The sequence below is a fragment of the Oncorhynchus nerka genome, linkage group LG17 (genome assembly GCF_034236695.1).
Source record: "Oncorhynchus nerka isolate Pitt River linkage group LG17, Oner_Uvic_2.0, whole genome shotgun sequence".
In the NCBI taxonomy this organism is placed as follows: Eukaryota; Metazoa; Chordata; class Actinopteri; order Salmoniformes; family Salmonidae; genus Oncorhynchus; species Oncorhynchus nerka.
In genome coordinates this window covers 8051245-8072554 of record NC_088412.1, presented here as the reverse complement: position 1 = coordinate 8072554, position 21310 = coordinate 8051245, and the positions used below count along the sequence as shown (strand labels likewise).

At 39.9% G+C, this 21310-nt stretch overlaps 1 protein-coding gene across 1 annotated transcript in view; it reads left to right on the top strand.

The window, feature by feature from the left end:
• LOC115125922 (mitochondrial glutamate carrier 1-like) overlaps positions 1-17349 on the top strand; it is a 93084-nt gene extending 75735 nt beyond the window's left edge. The window contains exons 8-11 of the mRNA XM_065002929.1: positions 1592-1736; positions 2938-3092; positions 3303-3378; positions 12906-17349. Coding sequence (XP_064859001.1) covers positions 1592-1736; positions 2938-3092; positions 3303-3378; positions 12906-13053 — 524 coding nt within the window. The 3' untranslated portion in view covers positions 13054-17349. The remainder of the gene's footprint in view (positions 1-1591; positions 1737-2937; positions 3093-3302; positions 3379-12905) is intronic.
• Positions 17350-21310: the final 3961 nt, after the last annotated feature.

Here is a 21310-nt window from a genome sequence, read left to right as displayed (position 1 = left end):
ATCGGGGTAAAGTGACCATGCGTAGATAGAGAACGGCAGCGTACAAAAGGGGGGGAGGGGTCAATGCAAATATTCTGGGTGGCCATTTGATTAGATGTTCAGGAGTCTTATGGCTTGGGGGTAGAAGCTGTTCAGGAGCCTTTTAGACCTAGACTCAGGGTACCGCTTGCCGTGCGGCAGCAGAGAGAACAGTCTATGACCAGGGTGGCTGGAGTCTTTAGGGCTTTCCTTTGACACCGCCTGGTATAGAGGTCCTGGTTCGCGGGAAGCTTGGCCCAAGTGATGTAGTGGGCCGTATGCACTACCCTTTGTAGTGCCTTATGGTCGGAGGCCGAGCAGTTGCCATACCAGGCGGTGAGGCAACCAGTCAGGATGCTCTCGATGGTGCAGCTTTAGAACTTTTTGAGGATCTAAGGACCCATGCCAAATATTTTTTTGTCTCCTGATAGTTTGTTGAGATGTGGACGCCAAGGAACCTGAAGCTCTCAACCTGTTCCACTACAGCCCCGTCGATGAGAATGGGGGCATGCTCCTTTTCCTGTAGTCTAACCTAACCTTTGTCTTGCTCACATTGAGGGAGAGGTTGTTGTCCATGGCACCACACTGCCAGGTCTCTGTCCTCCTCCCTGTAGGCTGTCTCATTATTGTCGGTGATTCAGGCCTACCACCGTTGTGTTGTCAGCAAACTTAATGATGGTGTTGGAGTCGTGCTTGTCCACACGGTCATGGGGGAACAGGGAGTACAGTAGGGGACTAAGCACGCACTCCTCCATTCATTTTTCCCCATAAGGGATATAAGAAACACTTAAATAAGGGCTGTGTTTCTACCCTGGTGTGAAGGTTTGATAACCGTGTAAATCTCTCTGACAAGGTAACTTTTATCAATATATTCGGCTCTATTTACTCTCAGATTTGAACATGCAAATTAGCACCGAGGTACCTTAGACTTCATCCAAGACTACAAATCCCAGCATGCTCATGCACGTCATCTCTAGCTGACACCTTTGCTAACAGGTGTTGTGTCAATTTAAAACTTGCCCAAGACAGTTCACAGAATTATCAATGGAAAGGAGTTTAGCCGATTTATTATTTACCAAATTTAGCTATAATTAGTTAATCCAGAGATTCCTCGATTCGGCCTTTTCGTCCGGATCATCATGGTATTTGTAGTTTTTTATGATAGCCACATTAGCAGCTAATTAGCGTTTCATTTTTTTTGGAGGGGGTGGGTAAATACAGGCGGATATATATTGATAAACGTTTGTCAGAGAGACATTTACACGGTTATCGAAACATCACACCAGGGTAAAAACACATCCCTTATGTGTTTCTAAAATCTCCTGTAGGGATTCCTCTCTCCTCCTTTCTGTAGCATTTCTGAAATATGGGTAAATGCTGCCCTCGTGTGGTCAATAATGGAAACACATAGGCCGTTGACCTGCTATTAGCAAGCCTTATAAAGACTTATCATCTCATAATAATCTTGCCAAAATAAATTCCAGCAAACTAGTTAGTTAGACATAGATAGATAGATAGATATTATTGCCCACAGCGAGAACAATTTAACACCATGTTTTCCCCCCACCCTCAGAGGCCCAGAGGAAGCTGATGCCAGAGACAATAGTACCAGGGACCGTGCCGACAAAGTCCCCCACCGCCATGCAGCTGACCAGGGAACTACTGAAAGAGAAGGGCATCGCTGGGCTGTACAAGGGCCTAGGGGCCACACTGCTCAGGTAGGGCTCTATACAAGGGCCTAGGGGCCACACTGCTCAGGTAGGGCTCTATACAAGGACCTGGGGGCCGCACTGCTCTGATACACTGCATGACACCATGTAGAAACATACACTGCTTTGACCACCAAGCACTTCACCACTCTAGATTCTAGCATTGTCTTAACTTGGTTCTTTACCTCCTCTCTCCTTGCCTCCTTTCTCCTTGCCTCCTCAAAATGCTTTGGAAGAGAAGGTTCAAGGCGAAGTGACCTTGGATCTTCTCCTCCAGGATGTTTTGAGAAGGGGTCGAGGAAAGAGGACACAAGGAATCAAGGAAATATAACTACAGTCTATCTATAGAGACACAGACACAATGCTATGTCCGCTGTGGTTTGACAAAATGATCAACTCTACTCTGCTGATTTCTAATTCTCTCATTCCCCTACCTCTCCTCCCCTACCTCCCCTCCCCTACCTCCCCTCCCCTCCACTACCTCCCCTCCACTACCTCCACCTCCCCTCCACTACCTCCACCTCCCCTCCACTACCACTACCTCCACCTCCCCTACCTCCCCCCCTACCCCTCCACTACCTCCACCTCCCCTCCCCTACCTCCCCTCCCCTACCTCCCCTCCACTACCTCCCCTCCACTACCTCCCCTCCCCTGCCTCCCCTCCACTACCTCCCCTCCTCCACTACCCCCGTCCACTACCTCCCTACCTCCCCCTCCACTACCTCCCCTACCTCCCCCTCCACTACCTCTCCTACCTCCCCCTCCACTACCTGCCCTCCACTACCTCCCCTCCCCTACCTCCCCCTCCACTACCTCCCCTACCTCCCCCTCCACTACCTCCCCTCCACTACCTCCCCTCCCCTGCCCTCCACTACCTCCCCTCCCCTACCTCCCCCTACACTACCTCCCCTACACTACCTCTCCCCCTACACTACCTCCCCTACACTACCTCCCCCTCCACTACCTCCCCCTCCACTACCTCCCCTCCCCTACGTTACCCCCTTCACTACCTCCCCTCCCCTACGTTCCCCTCTCCACTACCTCCCCTCCCCTCCACTACCTCCCGTCCACTACCTCCCCCCTCCACCACCCCCCCCATCCCCTACCTTCCCCTCCACTACCTACCCCTCCACTACCCCCCATCCCCTACCTTCCCCCTCCACTACCTCCCCCCTCCACTACCCCCCTCCACTACCTCCTCTCCTCTCAGGGATGTTCCATTCTCCATCATCTACTTCCCTCTGTTTGCCAACCTGAACACCCTGGGGAAGAGAGGAGCGGAGGGCCCCGCCCCTTTCTACGTGTCATTCCTGGCAGGCTGTCTGGCTGGCAGCACGGCCGCCGTGGCTGTCAACCCTGTAGATGGTGAGACATAATTTTAGAATGAATAATACTGTAGTAATATAGGCTGGCAGTGTGTGAGACATAGACTTCTTATGAGACCCTAGAATGTCGTACGATAAGGCTTATACTCTGTTCTGTATTTAGTCTGGATCTTACACCAATCATACGTTCTTAGTTGCGTTAGTGTGTGTTTTGTTGTGGTATTAACATGGTGTTGTTGTGTATTTACAGTGATTAAGACCAGGATCCAGTCTATGAACAGGGGGAGTACAGAGGAAACCTACAGTGGGGTGACTGATTGTATCAGGTAACCTCAATCGCACCAACACCTATCTTAACTAGGCTAGTTCACAACATATCTTAACTAGGATAGTTCACAACATATCTTAACTAGGCTAGTTCACAACATATCTTAACTAGGCTAGTTCACAACATATCTTAACTAGGATAGTTCACAACATATCTTAACTAGGCTAGTTCACAACATATCTTAACTAGTTCACAACATATCTTAAGTTAACTAGGATAGTTCACAACATATCTTAACTAGGCTAGTTCACAACATATCTTAACTAGGCTAGTTCACAACATATCTTAACTAGGCTAGTTTACAACATATCTTAACTAGGCTAGTTCACAACATATCTTAACTAGGCTAGTTCACAACATATCTTAACTAGGCTAGTTCACAACATATCTTAACTAGGCTAGTTCACAACATATCTTAACTAGGATAGTTCACAACATATCTTAACTAGGCTAGTTTACAACATATCTTAACTAGGCTAGTTCACAACATATCTTAACTAGGCTAGTTCACAACATATCTTAACTAGGATAGTTCACAACATATCTTAACTAGGCTAGTTCACAACATATCTTAACTAGGCTAGTTCACAACATATCTTAACTAGGCTAGTTCACAACATATCTTAACTAGGCTAGTTCACAACATATCTTAACTAGGCTAGTTCACAACATATCTTAACTAGGCTAGTTTACAACATATCTTAACTAGCTAGTTTACAACATATCTTAACTAGGATAGTTTACACTAGGCTATATCTTAACTAGTTTACAACATATCTTAACTAGTTCACAACATATCTTAACTAGGCTAGTTCACAACATATCTTAACTAGGCTAGTTTACAACATATCTTAACTAGGCTAGTTCACAACATATCTTAACTAGGCTAGTTCACATACACATATCTTAACTAGGCTAGTTCACAACATATCTTAACTAGGCTAGTTCACAACATATCTTAACTAGTTCACAACATATCTTAACTAGGCTAGTTCACAACATATCTTAACTAGGCTAGTTCACAACATATCTTAACTAGGCTAGTTCACAACATATCTTAACTAGGATAGTTCACAACATATTACAACATATCTTAACTAGGCTAGTTCACAACATTCACTAGGCTAGTTTACAACATATCTTAACTAGGCTAGTTCACAACATATCTTAACTAGGCTAGTTCACAACATATCTTTCTAGTTTACAACATATCTTAACTAGGATAGTTTACAACATATCTTAACTAGCTAGTTCACAACATATCTAACTAGGTTTACAACATATCTTAACTAGGCTAGTTCACAACATATCTTAACTAGGCTAGTTCACAACATATCTTTACTAGTTCACAACATATCTTAACTAGGCTATTTCACAACATATCTTAACTAGATAGTTCACAACATATCTTAACTAGGCTAGTTCACAACATATCTTAATCTTATACTAAGGCTAGTTTACAACATATCTTAACTAGGATAGTTGTTTACAACATACAACATATCTTAACTAGGCTAGTTCACAACCTATCTTAACTAGACTAGTTTACAACATATCTTAACTAGGATAGTTCACAACATATCTTAACTAGGCTAGTTCACAACCTATCTTAACTAGACTAGTTTACAACATATCTTAACTAGGCTAGTTCACAACATATCTTAACTAGACTAGTTTACAACATATCTTAACTAGACTAGTTTACAACATATCTTAACTAGGCTAGTTTACAACATATCTTAACTAGGATAGTTTACAACATATCTTAACCAGGCTAGTTTACAACCTATCTTAACTAGGCTAGTGGCAAGGCTTAATCTGGAACTGCATGTTGAAGGTAGAAATGGAATGACTAGAGCACACACAACCTCCTATACTATTCCAACCTACAGTTGAAGTCAGAAGTTTACATACACTTAGGTTTGAGTCATTAAAACTCATTTTTCAACCACTCCACAAATTTCTTGTTAACAAACTTTAGTTTCGGCAAGTCGGTTAGGACATCTACTTTGTGCATGACACAAGTCATTTTTCCAACAATTGTTTACAGACAGATTATTTAACTTATAATTCACTGCATCACAATTCCAGTGGGTCAGAAGTTTACAAACATTGAGTTGACTGTGGCTTTAAACAGCTTGGAAAATTCCAAGAAAATTATGTCATGGCTTTAGAAGCTTCTGATAGGCTAATTGACATCCTTTGTCAATTGGAGGTGTACCTGTGGATGTATTTCAAGGTCTACCTTAAAACTCAGTGCCTCTTTGCGTGACATCATGCGGAAATCAAAATAAATCAGCCAAGACCTCAGGAAAACATTGTAGACCTCCACAAGTCTGGTTCATCCTTGGGCGCTATTTCGAAATGCCTGAAGGTACCACATTTATCTGTACAAACAGCAGTATGCAAGTATAAACACCATGAGACCACGCAGCCGTCATACTGCTCAGGAAGGAGACGTGTTCTGTCTCCTAGAGATGAACGTACTTTGGTGCAAAAAGTGCAAATCAATCCAAGAACAACAGCAAAGGACCTTGTGAAGATGCTGGAGGAAACAGGTATAAAAGTATCTATATCCACATTAAAACGAGCCCTATATCGACATAACCTGAAAGGCCGCTCAGCAAGGAAGAAGCCACTGCTCCAAAACCGTCATAAATAACCCAGACTGCGGTTTGCAACTGCACATGCGGACAAAGATCGTACTTTTTAGAGAAATGTCCTCTGGTCTGATGAAACTAAAATAGAACTGTTTGGCCATAATTACCATCGTTATGTTTGGAGGAAAAAGGGGGATGCTTGCAAGCCGAAGAACACCATCCCAACCGTGAAGCACGGGGGTGGCAGCATCATGTTGTGGGGGTGCTTTGCTGCAGGAGGGACTGGTGCACTTCACAAAATAGAGGGCATCATGAGGAAAGACAATTATGTGGATATATTGAAGCAACATCTCAAGACATCAGTCAGGAAGTTTAAGCTTGGTCGCAAATTAGTCTTCCAAAGGACAATGACCCCAAGCATACTTCCAAGTTGTGGCAAAATAGCTTAAGGACAACAAAGTCAAGGTGTTGGAGTGGCCATCACAAAGCCCTGACCTCAACCCCATAGGAAATTTGTGTGGAAGAACTGAAAAAGTGTGTGCGAACAAGGAGGCCTACAAACCTGACTCAGCTACACCAGCTCTGTCAGGAGGAATGGCGAAAATTCTCCCAACTTATTGTGGGAAGCTTGTGGAAGGCTACCAGAAACGTTTGACCCAAGTTAAATAGTTTAACGGCAATGCTACCAAATACTAATTGAGTGTATGTAAACTTCTGACCCACTGGGAAAGTGATGAAAGAAATAAAAGCTTAAATAGATCATTCTCTCTACTATTATTCTGACATTTCACATTCTTAAAATAAAGTGGTGATACTAACTGACCTAAGACAGGGAATTTTTACTCGGATTAAATGTCAGGAATTGTGAAAAACTGAGTTTAAATGTATTTGGCTGAGGTGTATGTAAACTTCCCACTTCCACTCTATTTGGCAGGAAATTTGATCTACACAATACATTTCTATGTGAACATTCTGTAAATGTCTATTCTCCTGAATGTCCGTTGCCCCACGATGTACATTATCCAATCAAATCAATTAGCCAATGATATTTTGTACAGAGAAGTAAAAAAATAAGTTGTGATGCTCAACGACCTGAATGTCTCGTTCAACATGCCACTGAAAAGTTTGAAAGCTGCAATTAATGTTACGATACCTGAAAATAATGCAATTTAATTGGATGCTTTGCAATTTAAAAAAAACTTTAACCTCTTTGTCCATCTGCGAGGAAGTGTTCTTGTTTCAAACACACCATCTTTAAAGGGATAGATACAAACTAACATGATGTTCCACCTACCTTGGCTATAGTTGATTCAAGAAGGCAGTTTTGGTGACAGTTTCCTTTTGACACTTAATAGACATTTTTTGTTACTGTTAGCTCTCACATTAAACTGTTACTGTTAGCTCTCACATTAAACTGTTACTGTTAGCTCTCTCATTAAACTGTTACTGTTAGCTCTCTCACATTAAACTGTTACTGTTAGCTCTCTCACATTAAACTGTTACTGTTAGCTCTCTCTCATTAAACTGTTACTGTTAGCTCTCTCACATTAAACTGTTACTGTTAGCTCTCTCATTAAACTGTTACTGTTAGCTCTCTCATTAAACTGTTACTGTTAGCTCTCTCACATTAAACTGTTACTGTTAGCTCTCTCTCATTAAACTGTTACTGTTAGCTCTCTCATATTAAACTGTTACTGTTAGCTCTCTCACATTAAACTGTTACTGTTAGCTCTCTCTCATTAAACTGTTACTGTTAGCTCTCATATTAAACTGTTACTGTTAGCTCTCTCATTAAACTGTTACTGTTAGCTCTCTCACATTAAACTGTTACTGTTAGCTCTCACATTAAACTGTTACTGTTAGCTCTCACATTAAACTGTTACTGTTAGCTCTCTCATTAAACTGTTACTGTTAGCTCTCTCATTAAACTGTTACTGTTAGCTCTCTCACATTAAACTGTTACTGTTAGCTCTCACATTAAACTGTTACTGTTAGCTCTCTCTCATTAAACTGTTACTGTTAGCTCTCTCATTAAACTGTTACTGTTAGCTCTCACATTAAACTGTTACTGTTAGCTCTCTCACATTAAACTGTTACTGTTAGCTCTCTCATTAAACTGTTACTGTTAGCTCTCATATTAAACTGTTACTGTTAGCTCTCTCACATTAAACTGTTACTGTTAGCTCTCTCATTAAACTGTTACTGTTAGCTCTCACATTAAACTGTTACTGTTAGCTCTCTCTCATTAAACTGTTACTGTTAGCTCTCTCACATTAAACTGTTACTGTTAGCTCTCACATTAAACTGTTACTGTTATTAAACTGTTACTGTTAGCTCTCTCACATTAAACTGTTACTGTTAGCTCTCTCATTAAACTGTTACTGTTAGCTCTCACATTAAACTGTTACTGTTAGCTCTCTCATTAAACTGTTACTGTTAGCTCTCTCACATTAAACTGTTACTGTTAGCTTTCTCACATTAAACTGTTACTGTTAGCTCTCACATTAAACTGTTACTGTTAGCTCTCACATTAAACTGTTACTGTTAGCTCTCTCATTAAACTGTTACTGTTAGCTCTCTCATTAAACTGTTACTGTTAGCTCTCACATTAAACTGTTACTGTTAGCTCTCTCACATTAAACTGTTACTGTTAGCTCTCACATTAAACTGTTACTGTTAGCTCTCTCTCATTAAACTGTTACTGTTAGCTCTCTCTCATTAAACTGTTACTGTTAGCTCTCTCTCATTAAACTGTTACTGTTAGCTCTCTCATTAAACTGTTACTGTTAGCTCTCTCTCATTAAACTGTTACCGTTAGCTCTCTCTCATTAAACTGTTACTGTTAGCTCTCTCATTAAACTGTTACTGTTAGCTCTCTCACATTAAACTGTTACTGTTAGCTCTCTCATTAAACTGTTACTGTTAGCTCTCTCTCATTAAACTGTTACTGTTAGCTCTCTCATTAAACTGTTACTGTTAGCTCTCACATTAAACTGTTACTGTTAGCTTTCTCACATTAAACTGTTACTGTTAGCTCTCATATTAAACTGTTACTGTTAGCTCTCATATTAAACTGTTACACATTAAACTGTTACTGTTAGCTCTCACATTAAACTGTTACTGTTAGCTCTCTCATTAAACTGTTACTGTTAGCTCTCTCATTAAACTGTTACTGTTAGCTTTCTCACATTAAACTGTTACTGTTAGCTCTCTCACATTAAACTGTTACTGTTAGCTCTCACATTAAACTGTTACTGTTAGCTCTCTCACATTAAACTGTTACTGTTAGCTCTCTCACATTAAACTGTTACTGTTAGCTCTCTCATTAAACTGTTACTGTTAGCTCTCTCACATTAAACTGTTACTGTTAGCTCTCTCATTAAACTGTTACTGTTAGCTTTCTCACATTAAACTGTTACTGTTAGCTCTCATATTAAACTGTTACTGTTAGCTCTCTCACATTAAACTGTTACTGTTAGCGCTCACATTAAACTGTTACTGTTAGCTCTCACATTAAACTGTTACTGTTAGCTCTCTCACATTAAACTGTTACTGTTAGCTTTCTCACATTAAACTGTTACTGTTAGCTCTCACATTAAACTGTTACTGTTAGCTCTCTCACATTAAACTGTTACTGTTAGCTCTCTCACATTAAACTGTTACTGTTAGCTTTCTCACATTAAACTGTTACCGTTAGCTCTCTCATTAAACTGTTACCGTTAGCTCTCTCACATTAAACTGTTACTGTTAGCTCTCTCATTAAACTGTTACCGTTAGCTCTCTCACATTAAACTGTTACTGTTAGCTCTCTCATTAAACTGTTACCGTTAGCTCTCTCACATTAAACTGTTACTGTTAGCTTTCTCACATTAAACTGTTACTGTTAGCTCTCTCACATTAAACTGTTACTGTTAGCTCTCTCACATTAAACTGTTACTGTTAGCTCTCACATTAAACTGTTACTGTTAGCTCTCTCATTAAACTGTTACTGTTAGCTCTCTCATTAAACTGTTACTGTTAGCTCTCATATTAAACTGTTACTGTTAGCTCTCTCATTAAACTGTTACCGTTAGCTCTCTCACATTAAACTGTTACTGTTAGCTTTCTCACATTAAACTGTTACTGTTAGCTCTCTCACATTAAACTGTTACTGTTAGCTCTCTCACATTAAACTGTTACTGTTAGCTCTCACATTAAACTGTTACTGTTAGCTCTCTCACATTAAACTGTTACTGTTAGCTCTCTCACATTAAACTGTTACTGTTAGCTCTCTCATTAAACTGTTACTGTTAGCTCTCTCACATTAAACTGTTACTGTTAGCTCTCTCATTAAACTGTTACTGTTAGCTCACACATTAAACTGTTACTGTTAGCTCTCACATTAAACTGTTACTGTTAGCTCTCTCACATTAAACTGTTACTGTTAGCTCTCACATTAAACTGTTACTGTTAGCTCTCTCACATTAAACTGTTACTGTTAGCTCTCTCACATTAAACTGTTACTGTTAGCTCTCACATTAAACTGTTACTGTTAGCTCTCTCTCATTAAACTGTTACTGTTAGCTCTCTCTCATTAAACTGTTGTTAACTGCTCTCTCTCATTAAACTGTTACTGTTAGCTCTCACATTAAACTGTTACTGTTAGCTAAACTGTTACTGTTCTCATTAAACTGTTACTGTTAGCTCTCACATTAAACTGTTACTGTTAGCTCTCTCTCATTAAACTGTTACTGTTAGCTCTCACATTAAACTGTTACTGTTAGCTCTCACATTAAACTGTTACTGTTAGCTCTCTCATTAAACTGTTACTGTTAGCTGTTACTGTTAGCTCTCACATTAAACTGTTAAACTGTTACCGTTAGCTCACACATTAAAGCTTCTCACATTAAACTGTTACTGTTAGCTCTCTCATATTAAACTGTTACCGTTAGCTCACTCATTAAACTGTTACTGTTAGCTCTCACATTAAACTGTTACTGTTAGCTCTCTCACATTAAACTGTTACTGTTAGCTCTCTCTCATTAAACTGTTACTGTTAGCTCTCACATTAAACTGTTACTGTTAGCTCTCACATTAAACTGTTACTGTTAGCTCTCTCTCATTAAACTGTTACTGTTAGCTCTCACATTAAACTGTTACTGTTAGCTCTCACATTAAACTGTTACTGTTAGCTCTCTCTCATTAAACTGTTACTGTTAGCTCTCTCTCATTAAACTGTTACTGTTAGCTCTCACATTAAACTGTTACTGTTAGCTCTCACATTAAACTGTTATTGTTAGCTCTCTCACATTAAACTGTTACTGTTAGCTCTCACATTAAACTGTTACTGTGCCCATGTAATAAAACTGTCATTACTTTTGGAGCTAAATGTTATTAACATACTGTGACATAATACTTGGGTAATTGCATTTTAATTGCATAGCAATGAGCTGAGAGTTTGTTGTTGTTGTTTGTAATGACTGTATACGATGGAATAGCGACTGCTCCTTAATTCCACTTTATATGTAATGACTTCATGATGATACAATTATAAAGCAATTTCCAATCTCCTACTTAACAATGTTGCTCCTGTAATAATCACAACGTTACCAGACATGTAGAGGAGAACTGGATGTTTTGTTCATAACGAGTGACGTAAGGTGACACAGGAAGTTAGACTGTCTAACTTCCTGTGTCACCTTACGTCACTCGTTATGAACATATATGTGTTGGTTGTTTTTGGACGCTGTAGAAGCGATCAACTCTAATGTTGGGGTGATTCATGTATCTAATTGCAGGCTGGATTAAAGGCCATATTTAAGAGCCCTCCAAAACCAAATATTTGTCAGCCATCAAATCATTTTTGGGTTCAAATAACTAGCATATTATTATATGTATTCAAGGTAGGTATTCAATATACTTTTCCGAGAGGTATTCAATATACTTTTCCGAGAGGTATTCAATATACTTTTCCGAGAGGTATTCAATATACTTTTCCGAGAGGTATTCAATATACTTTTCCGAGAGGTATTCAATATACTTTTCCGAGAGGTATTCAATATACTTTTCCGAGAGGTATTCAATATACTTTTCCGAGAGGTATTCAATATACTTTTCCGAGAGGTATTCAATATACTTTTCCGAGAGGTATTCAATATACTTTTCCGAGAGGTATTCAATATACTTTTCCGAGAGGTATTCAATATACTTTTCCGATACTTTTCCGAGAGGTATTCAATATACTTTTCCGAGAGGTATTCAATATACTTTTCCGAGAGGTATTCAATATACTTTTCCGAGAGGTATTCAATATACTTTTCCGAGAGGTATTCAATATACTTTTCCGAGAGGTATTCAATATACTTTTCCGAGAGGTATTCAATATACTTTTCCGAGAGCTTTATTTCAATATAAAAGATAATAGTTGCCTCTTTTAGTTAAAACTCTATATAAACTATATTAAATATATAAACTATATTAAATATATAAACTATATTAAATATATAAACTATATTCGACCACCTTGGAGTATTGAAAACAAAACAAAAAATGTGTGCATTTCAAATGAAACAAAAATGATTTCCTGCGTAAGTCTGGAGTTATTGTTGAAGAACATACCCCTGTTGTTTTTTGCTGTTTCATAGCACACACATGCTGGAGTTTACAAAACAAAATGGCCACTGGAAATAAGGATGATGTGATTCTGACAGATAGGCTAGGATAGTTTTTGGGAAAGCCTTTCCATCTACCAGATGACCGTTATCATTAACATCTCTAGATCTGTTCCCTATTTTTTTGTGGGGGAGGGGGGGGGGGACTATTTAGCAGCTGTGGTGCATTGCCATATTCAATTAAAATACATCATTAGTAACGAGGTAAAACTATTCACTGATATGTTGTTGCTAATCTGTGTTGCCCGTGTCTCTCCTCTCTTCTCTTCCATCAGTAAAATAATGAAGAACGAGGGTCCTTCAGCGTTCCTGAAGGGGGCGTACTGCCGTGCCCTGGTCATCGCGCCCTTATTTGGTATCGCCCAGGTGGTCTACTTCTTCGGCGCGGGAGAATACATCCTCAGCTTCCTGCCTGGCAACTAAGTGACAAGAACATCAACCAATCAGATCTCTGCCTTTCCCTCCTCCCTTACAAAATCACAACTACATCATGCACGGACCATACACCTCTAGGATCCAGTCACCACTAGGATCCAGTCACCTCTAGGATCCAGTCCCAACTAGGATTCAGTCCCCTCTAGGATCCAGTCACCTCTAGGATCCAGTCCCAACTAGGATCCAGTCCCCTCTAGGATCCAGTCCCCTCTAGGATCCAGTCCCCTCTAGGATCCAGTCCCCTCTAGGATCCAGTCCCAACTAGGATCCAGTCCCCTCTAGGATCCAGTCCCCTCTAGGATCCAGTCCCCTCTAGGATCCAGTCACCTCTAGGATCCAGTCACCTCTAGGATCCAGTCACCTCTAGGATCCAGTCCCCACTAGGATCCAGTCACCTCTAGGATCCAGTCCCCTCTAGGATCCAGTCACCTCTAGGATCCAGTCACCTCTAGGATCCAGTCCCCTCTAGGATCCAGTCCCCTCTAGGATCCAGTCCCCTCTAGGATCCAATCACCGCTAGGATCCAGTCATCTCTAGGATCCAGTCCCCACAACTCTCTGCCTCTCTTTCCCTCACAACTACATCGATAGGATCCAGGAGATCACCTGTCATCACGAAAATAAGGTTTTGATCACATCCATCAATTTGGGGTTTCTTTATTTGACCCTCTAGAGGTGAACAAGTTGCGTGTCGCCTCTTTCGGTGTCCCTATCGTGTTGAATGTAATGTTATGGTTGTGAGCACACTAACAGGAACACTAGGACGTTGATTTGCCAAACTGTCTAATGTCGGCAACACAAGAGTCCAGTGGAATTGAAGCCACAAATATCACGTTCTTAAATTACGTTTTATTTTTGTTTGTTTTTTAATAATAATTTTGGGTTTTTTAAATGTGGCCGTGGTTACAGGGTAGTCTTTTTGTCTGAATAGGGTGCTGCAGTTGTTACAAGCAGCTATATCGGTAGTTAGTTATCTCTGTCAGTACAGCCATAGCAGCAGAATGGTCACATGATGACATCTGTTGCATATTAATCACATTTAACAACATATCTTGTAATAATATAAGTAGGAAAACAGCGTTGATCCAAATGAAGAAGGATTTAATGAGACACAAGAATAGTTAGAGAGATTACAAAGCACCCTGTACACTCGTGGGAATTAGCCTATGTGGATAGGGCTAAATTCAAATGTTTATTTTTATTTTTACAGAAGAAATATGAAATGCGTTTGTTGATAAGGACATGTGAAAATACTCTGGATACATTCAGTAACATGATCAGATTATTCCTGGGAAATGTGGGGTAGAAACAACATAAGACGGAACAATGACAAAGGGTTTGAGTGAGAGGACTAGTGGACACACACCTCTCCAAAGTGTGCACAGTTCCTAAGTCATTTCAATGCACTTTTATGACTCAAAGAAGAGTCTTCAGCTATACGTTTTTTTTTTTTTGCCTCTCCTCGCTGTGCCGTTGATAAACTAGAGCAAACACACTTGTAGTTGAACGCAACCCAGCATCCCACCATCACACAATTACTGTTGTTGTTTATGCCACACCCCCCCCAAAAAATGTCAATTTATAAATCGCAAACTGGGTCAGGAGGGCATGATTTTGAAGGCTTGTTCTATTGCCAACGTGACTAAGCTAAGTTATAAAATATGATATCACAGGGTTTTCAACAAGGCAGTTCGGGGAAACACATCATTTAGTTGGCGTTTAGAAAAATAAGTAATGAACGCGTGTTCCACGGCAGATTGACAAAACAGGCCCATTCCGTTCAGAACAACCCAGGGGTTATGACCCCAAGTGATCTTGTAACTGTACATCAGACATGGTGGTCATAAACGTTACTGTACTGTATTATGACACCAGTTTTATGATTTGGAAATGTGAAATGCATATTCGGGACTCAGGTGTTTGGCTTGTTTGATGTCAAAGTGGTATTTATTATAATCCTCAACGTCTCGTCTTTTCAAAATGCACAGAGTCGTCTTAATTTACAGCATTTCCCTTCACTCAGACAACAACAAATGTGCAAAAGTTGCCTAATTATCAAGGAGGGATGGGGGACAACTTGTTGTTGCGAGGTGCTCAAGTTCAGAACGGCTGTCAGTCAAAACCCCATGTGGCCCCGTGAAGCACAGAGCCAGAGCTCTGATGTCAGGAAGACCATGTTACTGTACAGCCACTGCTTTCCAATGTAGGCGCCATTTTTCAACCCGTATACAAGTACGAGTGTAAAGGGCTACCGGACCTGCTATTATGAATTAGAATGATGAATGAGATATTAAATATATATTTAAATGTCTGTGTTTCAGGCCCAAATCAGTATAATGTGTTAAAGGGTATAGCAACTCATTCTGGATCTCACCTGAACAGCCCAATGATCCCTGCCTTTTTTTAATAGGTTGTAATCAGCCAATCACCTTATAGCTCTGAGTGGACCAGGATAGGCCTTGTCTCCCCGGTAGTTTCTCCTCTCTGGGGACCAGCGTAAATGTGGGAACCTTACTAAGCCCGTGACATAGAAGTAAATTAGAACTATCGTAGTACCTGACTTACATCGATATTGGTGTTTGTGTTGGAAACAAACTGTAAATAGAGACGGTCATCTTTCCCACAGAATTATAGAGCGCAGATAGACAGAGTCTTCATGTCTCTTTAGAACTCTTTAGAACATGATTATCTATCGTTTTTTAAATTTTTCACCTTTTTATTTAACCAGGTCGGCCAGTTGACAACAAGTTCTCATTTACAACTGCGACCAAGATAAAGCAACGCAGTGCGACACAAAACAACAACACGCAGTAAACCAAAAGTTCAGTCAATAACACAATAGGAAACACATCTATATACAGTGCGTGCAAAAGGCAAGCTATAATGCATTACGTCTCAATAACTCTAAAAATAATTTGGCCCAGTGACAGTACTAATACTATGCCAATACAAACACGTCTGTCATTAAGTTTCCACTGTACTAGAGAACAGAATCAATGATTCATTGAGGTTTCCACAGTATACTAAAGATAAACTATATCATTGTTTTTATTCCAATCGTTGTCAAATGCAGACTATTTATGCGTTAGTAGGTGTTCTTGGTTTTTCTCTAGACTCTACGTTGTGCATGCGTTTGTTACATCATCGAAAGCCTGCCGCGCCATTGGCCGATCTCGCCGGGGAGATCAAGGTGACTTTGATGTGTCATATCCAATCGAGATTCTGTCCTCTGAGGTTCTGTTCCCAGCATCTCCAAAGCAGCTCTTTCGTAATGGTCATGGGCCAATAGGGTACACTATTCCCTACATAGTGCACTACTTTGGACCAGGACCCATAGTACTCTGGTCAAAATTAGTGCACTATTTTTAAATGTTTATTCGGATCCCCATGATGTCAGCTAATTTTCCTGGGGTCCATAATGCTGTCCACTATTTAGGGCCAATAGGGCATTTGCCATTTCAAACTCCTCAATGTTTTATAATAATTATCATCAATATTCCTTTCTATATATCTATAGCTCTATATATCTATATCTATAGTTCTATATATCGATAGCTCTATATCTATAGTTCTATATATCTATACCTATAGCTCTATATATCTATTGCTCTATATAGCTCTATTTCTATAGTTCTATATATCTATAGCTCTATTTCTATACTTCTATATATCTATAGCTCTATATATCTATATCTATAGTTCTATATATCGATAGCTCTATATCTATAGTTCTATATATCTATACCTATAGCTCTATATATCTATTGCTCTATATAGCTCTATTTCTATAGTTCTATATATCTAGATCTATAGCTCTATCTATCTACAGTATATCTATAGCTCTATATCTATAGCACTATATATCTATATCACTATACATCTATAGCTATAGATATATATATAGCTATAGCTCTATTTCTCTCTCTGTCTCTCTCTCTATATATATATAGTTATAGCTCTCTCTATATATCTATAGCTCTATATATCTATAGCTCTATATATCTATATCTATAGCTCTATATATCTATAGCTAAATATAACTATATATCTATATATAGCGCTATATATTTATAGCTCTATATATCTACAGTATATCTATAGCTCTATATCTATAGCACTATATATCTATATCACTATACATCTATAGCTATATATATATATAGCTATAGCTCTATTTCTCTCTCTGTCTCTCTCTATATATATAGTTATATAGCTCTCTCTATATATCTATACTCTATATATCTATAGCTCTATATCTCTGTCTCTCTCTCTCTCTCTCTATCTATATATATATCTATAGCTCTATCTATATATATATACTATATATATCTATAGCTCTATATCTAGCTCTATCTATATATCTGTGTCTCTCTCTATATACTATATATATATAGTTATATAGCTATATATCTATCTATATATCTAGCTCTATATCTCTGTCTCTCTCTCACTATATATATATATAGTTATATAGCTCTATCTATATATCTGTGTCTCTCTCTCTATATATATATATAGTTATATAGCTCTATCTATATATCTGTGTCTCTCTCACTATATATATATATATAGTTATATAGCTCTATCTATATCTCTGTCTCTCTCTATATATATATATAGTTATATAGCTCTATCTATATATCTGTATGTATTGTTTTTCTGTACCTTACTATATTGTACATATGCAGACGATGTGAACAGTGTCTTTATTGTTTGATTTATGGATGTGTTTACGTTCTACCTCTCCAGTCCCCCTTCCTTCTGTCAATCAATATTGTTGTTGATTTTATGTTTATTATTATTATTATTCTATTGTTGTGGAAACATTCCAGTGAAGGAATTCCTGTTTATTTTAATGTAAAAATAATATAATTTGAATGCAGGAAGCAGAAAGGGTTGAACTTTATACTCTTAACTGTATACAAGGGGGACCGATAATGTTTTCGCTCTGTGATGTCATCATTTATGACCAAATACATGTTTACTACTATGCCACCAGGAATTTGTTTCTGAAGAAAATAGAATAAACAATGTGATTATCATTATAAATGAATGTGATTATCGTTATAAATTAATGTGATTATCAATGTGATTATCATTATAAATTAATGTGATTACCATTATAAATCAATGTTATTATCATTATAAATTCATGTGATTACCATTATAAATCAATGTTATTATCATTATAAATCAATGTTATTATCATTATAAATCAATGTGATTATCATTATACATTAATGTGATTATCATTATAAATGAATGTGAAAACAAACATATTTTTAGATTTTTTTTAATTACTTTTTTTTTTAGCTTACAGCAGTGGAGAAATGTAGCCCAAAAAATTATACTTGAATCTATTTAGTAAATAGTAAATTTAGTGAATCTAATTCTTAAATGCATTACTGTACTAGTCGGGAAAAATACTTGATTTTAGAATTTCGTTGTTATTAGAATGTTTTCCCTCCGAGGTGGCAGTGCCCAAGGTGGCAGTGCCCAAGGTGGCAGTGCCCGAGGTGGCAGTGCCCGAGGTGGCAGTGCCCGAGGTGGCAGTGCCCAAGGTGGCAGTGCCCAAGGTGGCAGTGCCCGAGGTGGCAGTGCCCGAGGTGGCAGTGCCCAAGGTGGCAGTGCCCGAGGTGGCAGTGCCCGAGGTGGCAGTGCCCGAGGTGGCAGTGCCCAAGGTGGCAGTGCCCAAGGTGGCAGTGCCCGAGGTGGCAGTAGTAACAACCATCTCTGGAGCCATGTCTTAAAGTGTGAGAGCCGGCCTGGTTCGGTCCTATTCTGTAGAGGTGAGGTAGCTAGGGAAGTCCTCCTATAGGAGACCTAGGACCACCTTGCCATGACCAGAGAGACAGAGTGTGCATCCCAAATGGCACCCTATTACCTATATAGTGCACTCGTCCCCATAGGCCCTAGTCAAAAGTAGTGCACTGTAAAGGGAATAGTGTGCCATTTGGGATGGAGCTTATTGATCTCAAAATGTTATTTTATTCATGTTGTTTTTTTTCCTCAAAACATTCCAATCGCTTAACTCGTCTCCAATGATGTCATCATTGTGATTACAAATGGCTGTTGCGATTGTTGACAATTGTTATTGTTTTCTTGATTTAACTTTTAAAAATGTTTTACCCTTTTTCCCATGATTTCTTTTTACGGTTTAAATCTTCAAACATGTTGAATTAATGATGTCATTTCCGTTTGGTTTGATCAGCTGTGAATTTGCACTTACCGCTTCGATCTGCTTGTGAGTGTACAGTAGAGTATGTGGTGTGTGTGTGTCTGACTGTGTCGTAATGCTGTAGTTTTTCAGTCGGTTAGTGGCAACAGGTAGCCTAGTGGTTAAGAGTGTTTGGGCCCCGTAACCAAAAGGTTATTGGTTCGAATCCCTGAGCCGACTAGGTGAAAAACATTTCTTTGGGCGAAGCACTTAACCCTAACTGCTCTGGATAAGAGCGTCTGCGAAATGACTAACATGTATATTTCTGTCTGATTGGATAAGATGCTAAATGACTAACATGTATATTTCTGTCTGATTGGATAAGATGCTAAATGACTAACATGTATATTTCTGTCTGATTGGATAAGATGCTAAATGACTAACATGTATATTTCTGTCTGATTGGATAAGATGCTAAATGACTAACATGTATATTTCTGTCTGATTGTCAGTTCCACTTCCTCTGTTTTCTCTCTCCTTTTCGTCTATCACACTCCTCTGTTATCTGTCCATCTGCGTGGCGTGTATCTCAGGGGGCGAGGAGGACCGATGGGGGGGGGGGGGACGAGGAAATCTGAACACCAAAATAAGACATTTTAGAGTATATATATATATACACTTTTCTTTTTTTTAAAGCACAAAGGAATATTAGGCACAAGATCACATCAAAACTCACTATGATATTAGTCATACAAAGATAATATCCTGTCACTGAAACACTAGACAACACAAGGCAATGTGGGAGAGAGAGAGGAGAGAAACAGAGAGGAGAGAAATAGAGAGAGGGGGAGAGAGAGGTGAGAAACAGAGAGAGAAGGGAAAAGATAATATCCTATCACTGAAACACTAGACAACACAAGGCAATGAGCTCTTGGTGTTGGAACAGTGTCATCTTGGAATGAGAAATGCGCCATTTTGAACACGGGGTATCACACCATGTGTACCAGTGGTAACTCTCTAAGACAGAGTCAGCTCTACAGAGACACCCGTAAGGCCTGGGTGCTGTGAGACCTCTCTCCCTCTCCCTATCTTTCACCACTATGAGCTCTGCCTATCACACCATGTGTACCAGTGGTAACTCTCTAAGACAGAGTCAGCTCTACAGAGACACCCGTAAGGCCTGGGTGCTGTGAGACCTCTCTCCCTCTCCCTATCTTTCACCACTATGAGCTCTGCCTATCACACCATGTGTACCAGTGGTAACTCTCTAAGACAGAGTCAGCTCTACAGAGACACCCGTAAGGCCTGGGGGCTGTGAGACCTCTCTCCCTCTCCCTATCTTTCACCACTATGAGCTCTGCCTATCACACCATGTGTACCAGTGGTAACTCTCTAAGACAGAGACAGCTCTACAGAGACACCCGTAAGGCCTGGGGGCTGTGAGACCTCTCTCCCTCTCCCTATCTTTCACCACTATGAGCTCTGCCTATCACACCATGTGTACCAGTGGTAACTCTCTAAGACAGAGTCAGCTCTACAGAGACACCCGTAAGGCCTGGGTGCTGTGAGACCTCTCTCCCTCTCCCTATCTTTCACCACTATGAGCTCTGCCTATCACACCATGTGTACCAGTGGTAACTCTCTAAGACAGAGTCAGCTCTACAGAGACACCCGTAAGGCCTGGGGTGCTGTGAGACCTCTCTCCCTCTCCCTATCTTTCACCACTATGAGCTCTGCCTATCACACCATGTGTACCAGTGGTAACTCTCTAAGACAGAGTCAGCTCTACAGAGACACCCGTAAGGCCTGGGTGCTGTGAGACCTCTCTCCCTCTCCCTATCTTTCACCACTATGAGCTCTGCCTATCACACCATGTGTACCAGTGGTAACTCTCTAAGACAGAGTCAGCTCTACAGAGACACCCGTAAGGCCTGGGTGCTGTGAGACCTCTCTCCCTCTCCCTATCTTTCACCACTATGAGCTCTGCCTATCACACCATGTGTACCAGTGGTAACTCTCTAAGACAGAGTCAGCTCTACAGAGACACCCGTAAGGCCTGGGGGCTGTGAGACCTCTCTCTGTTCTCTGT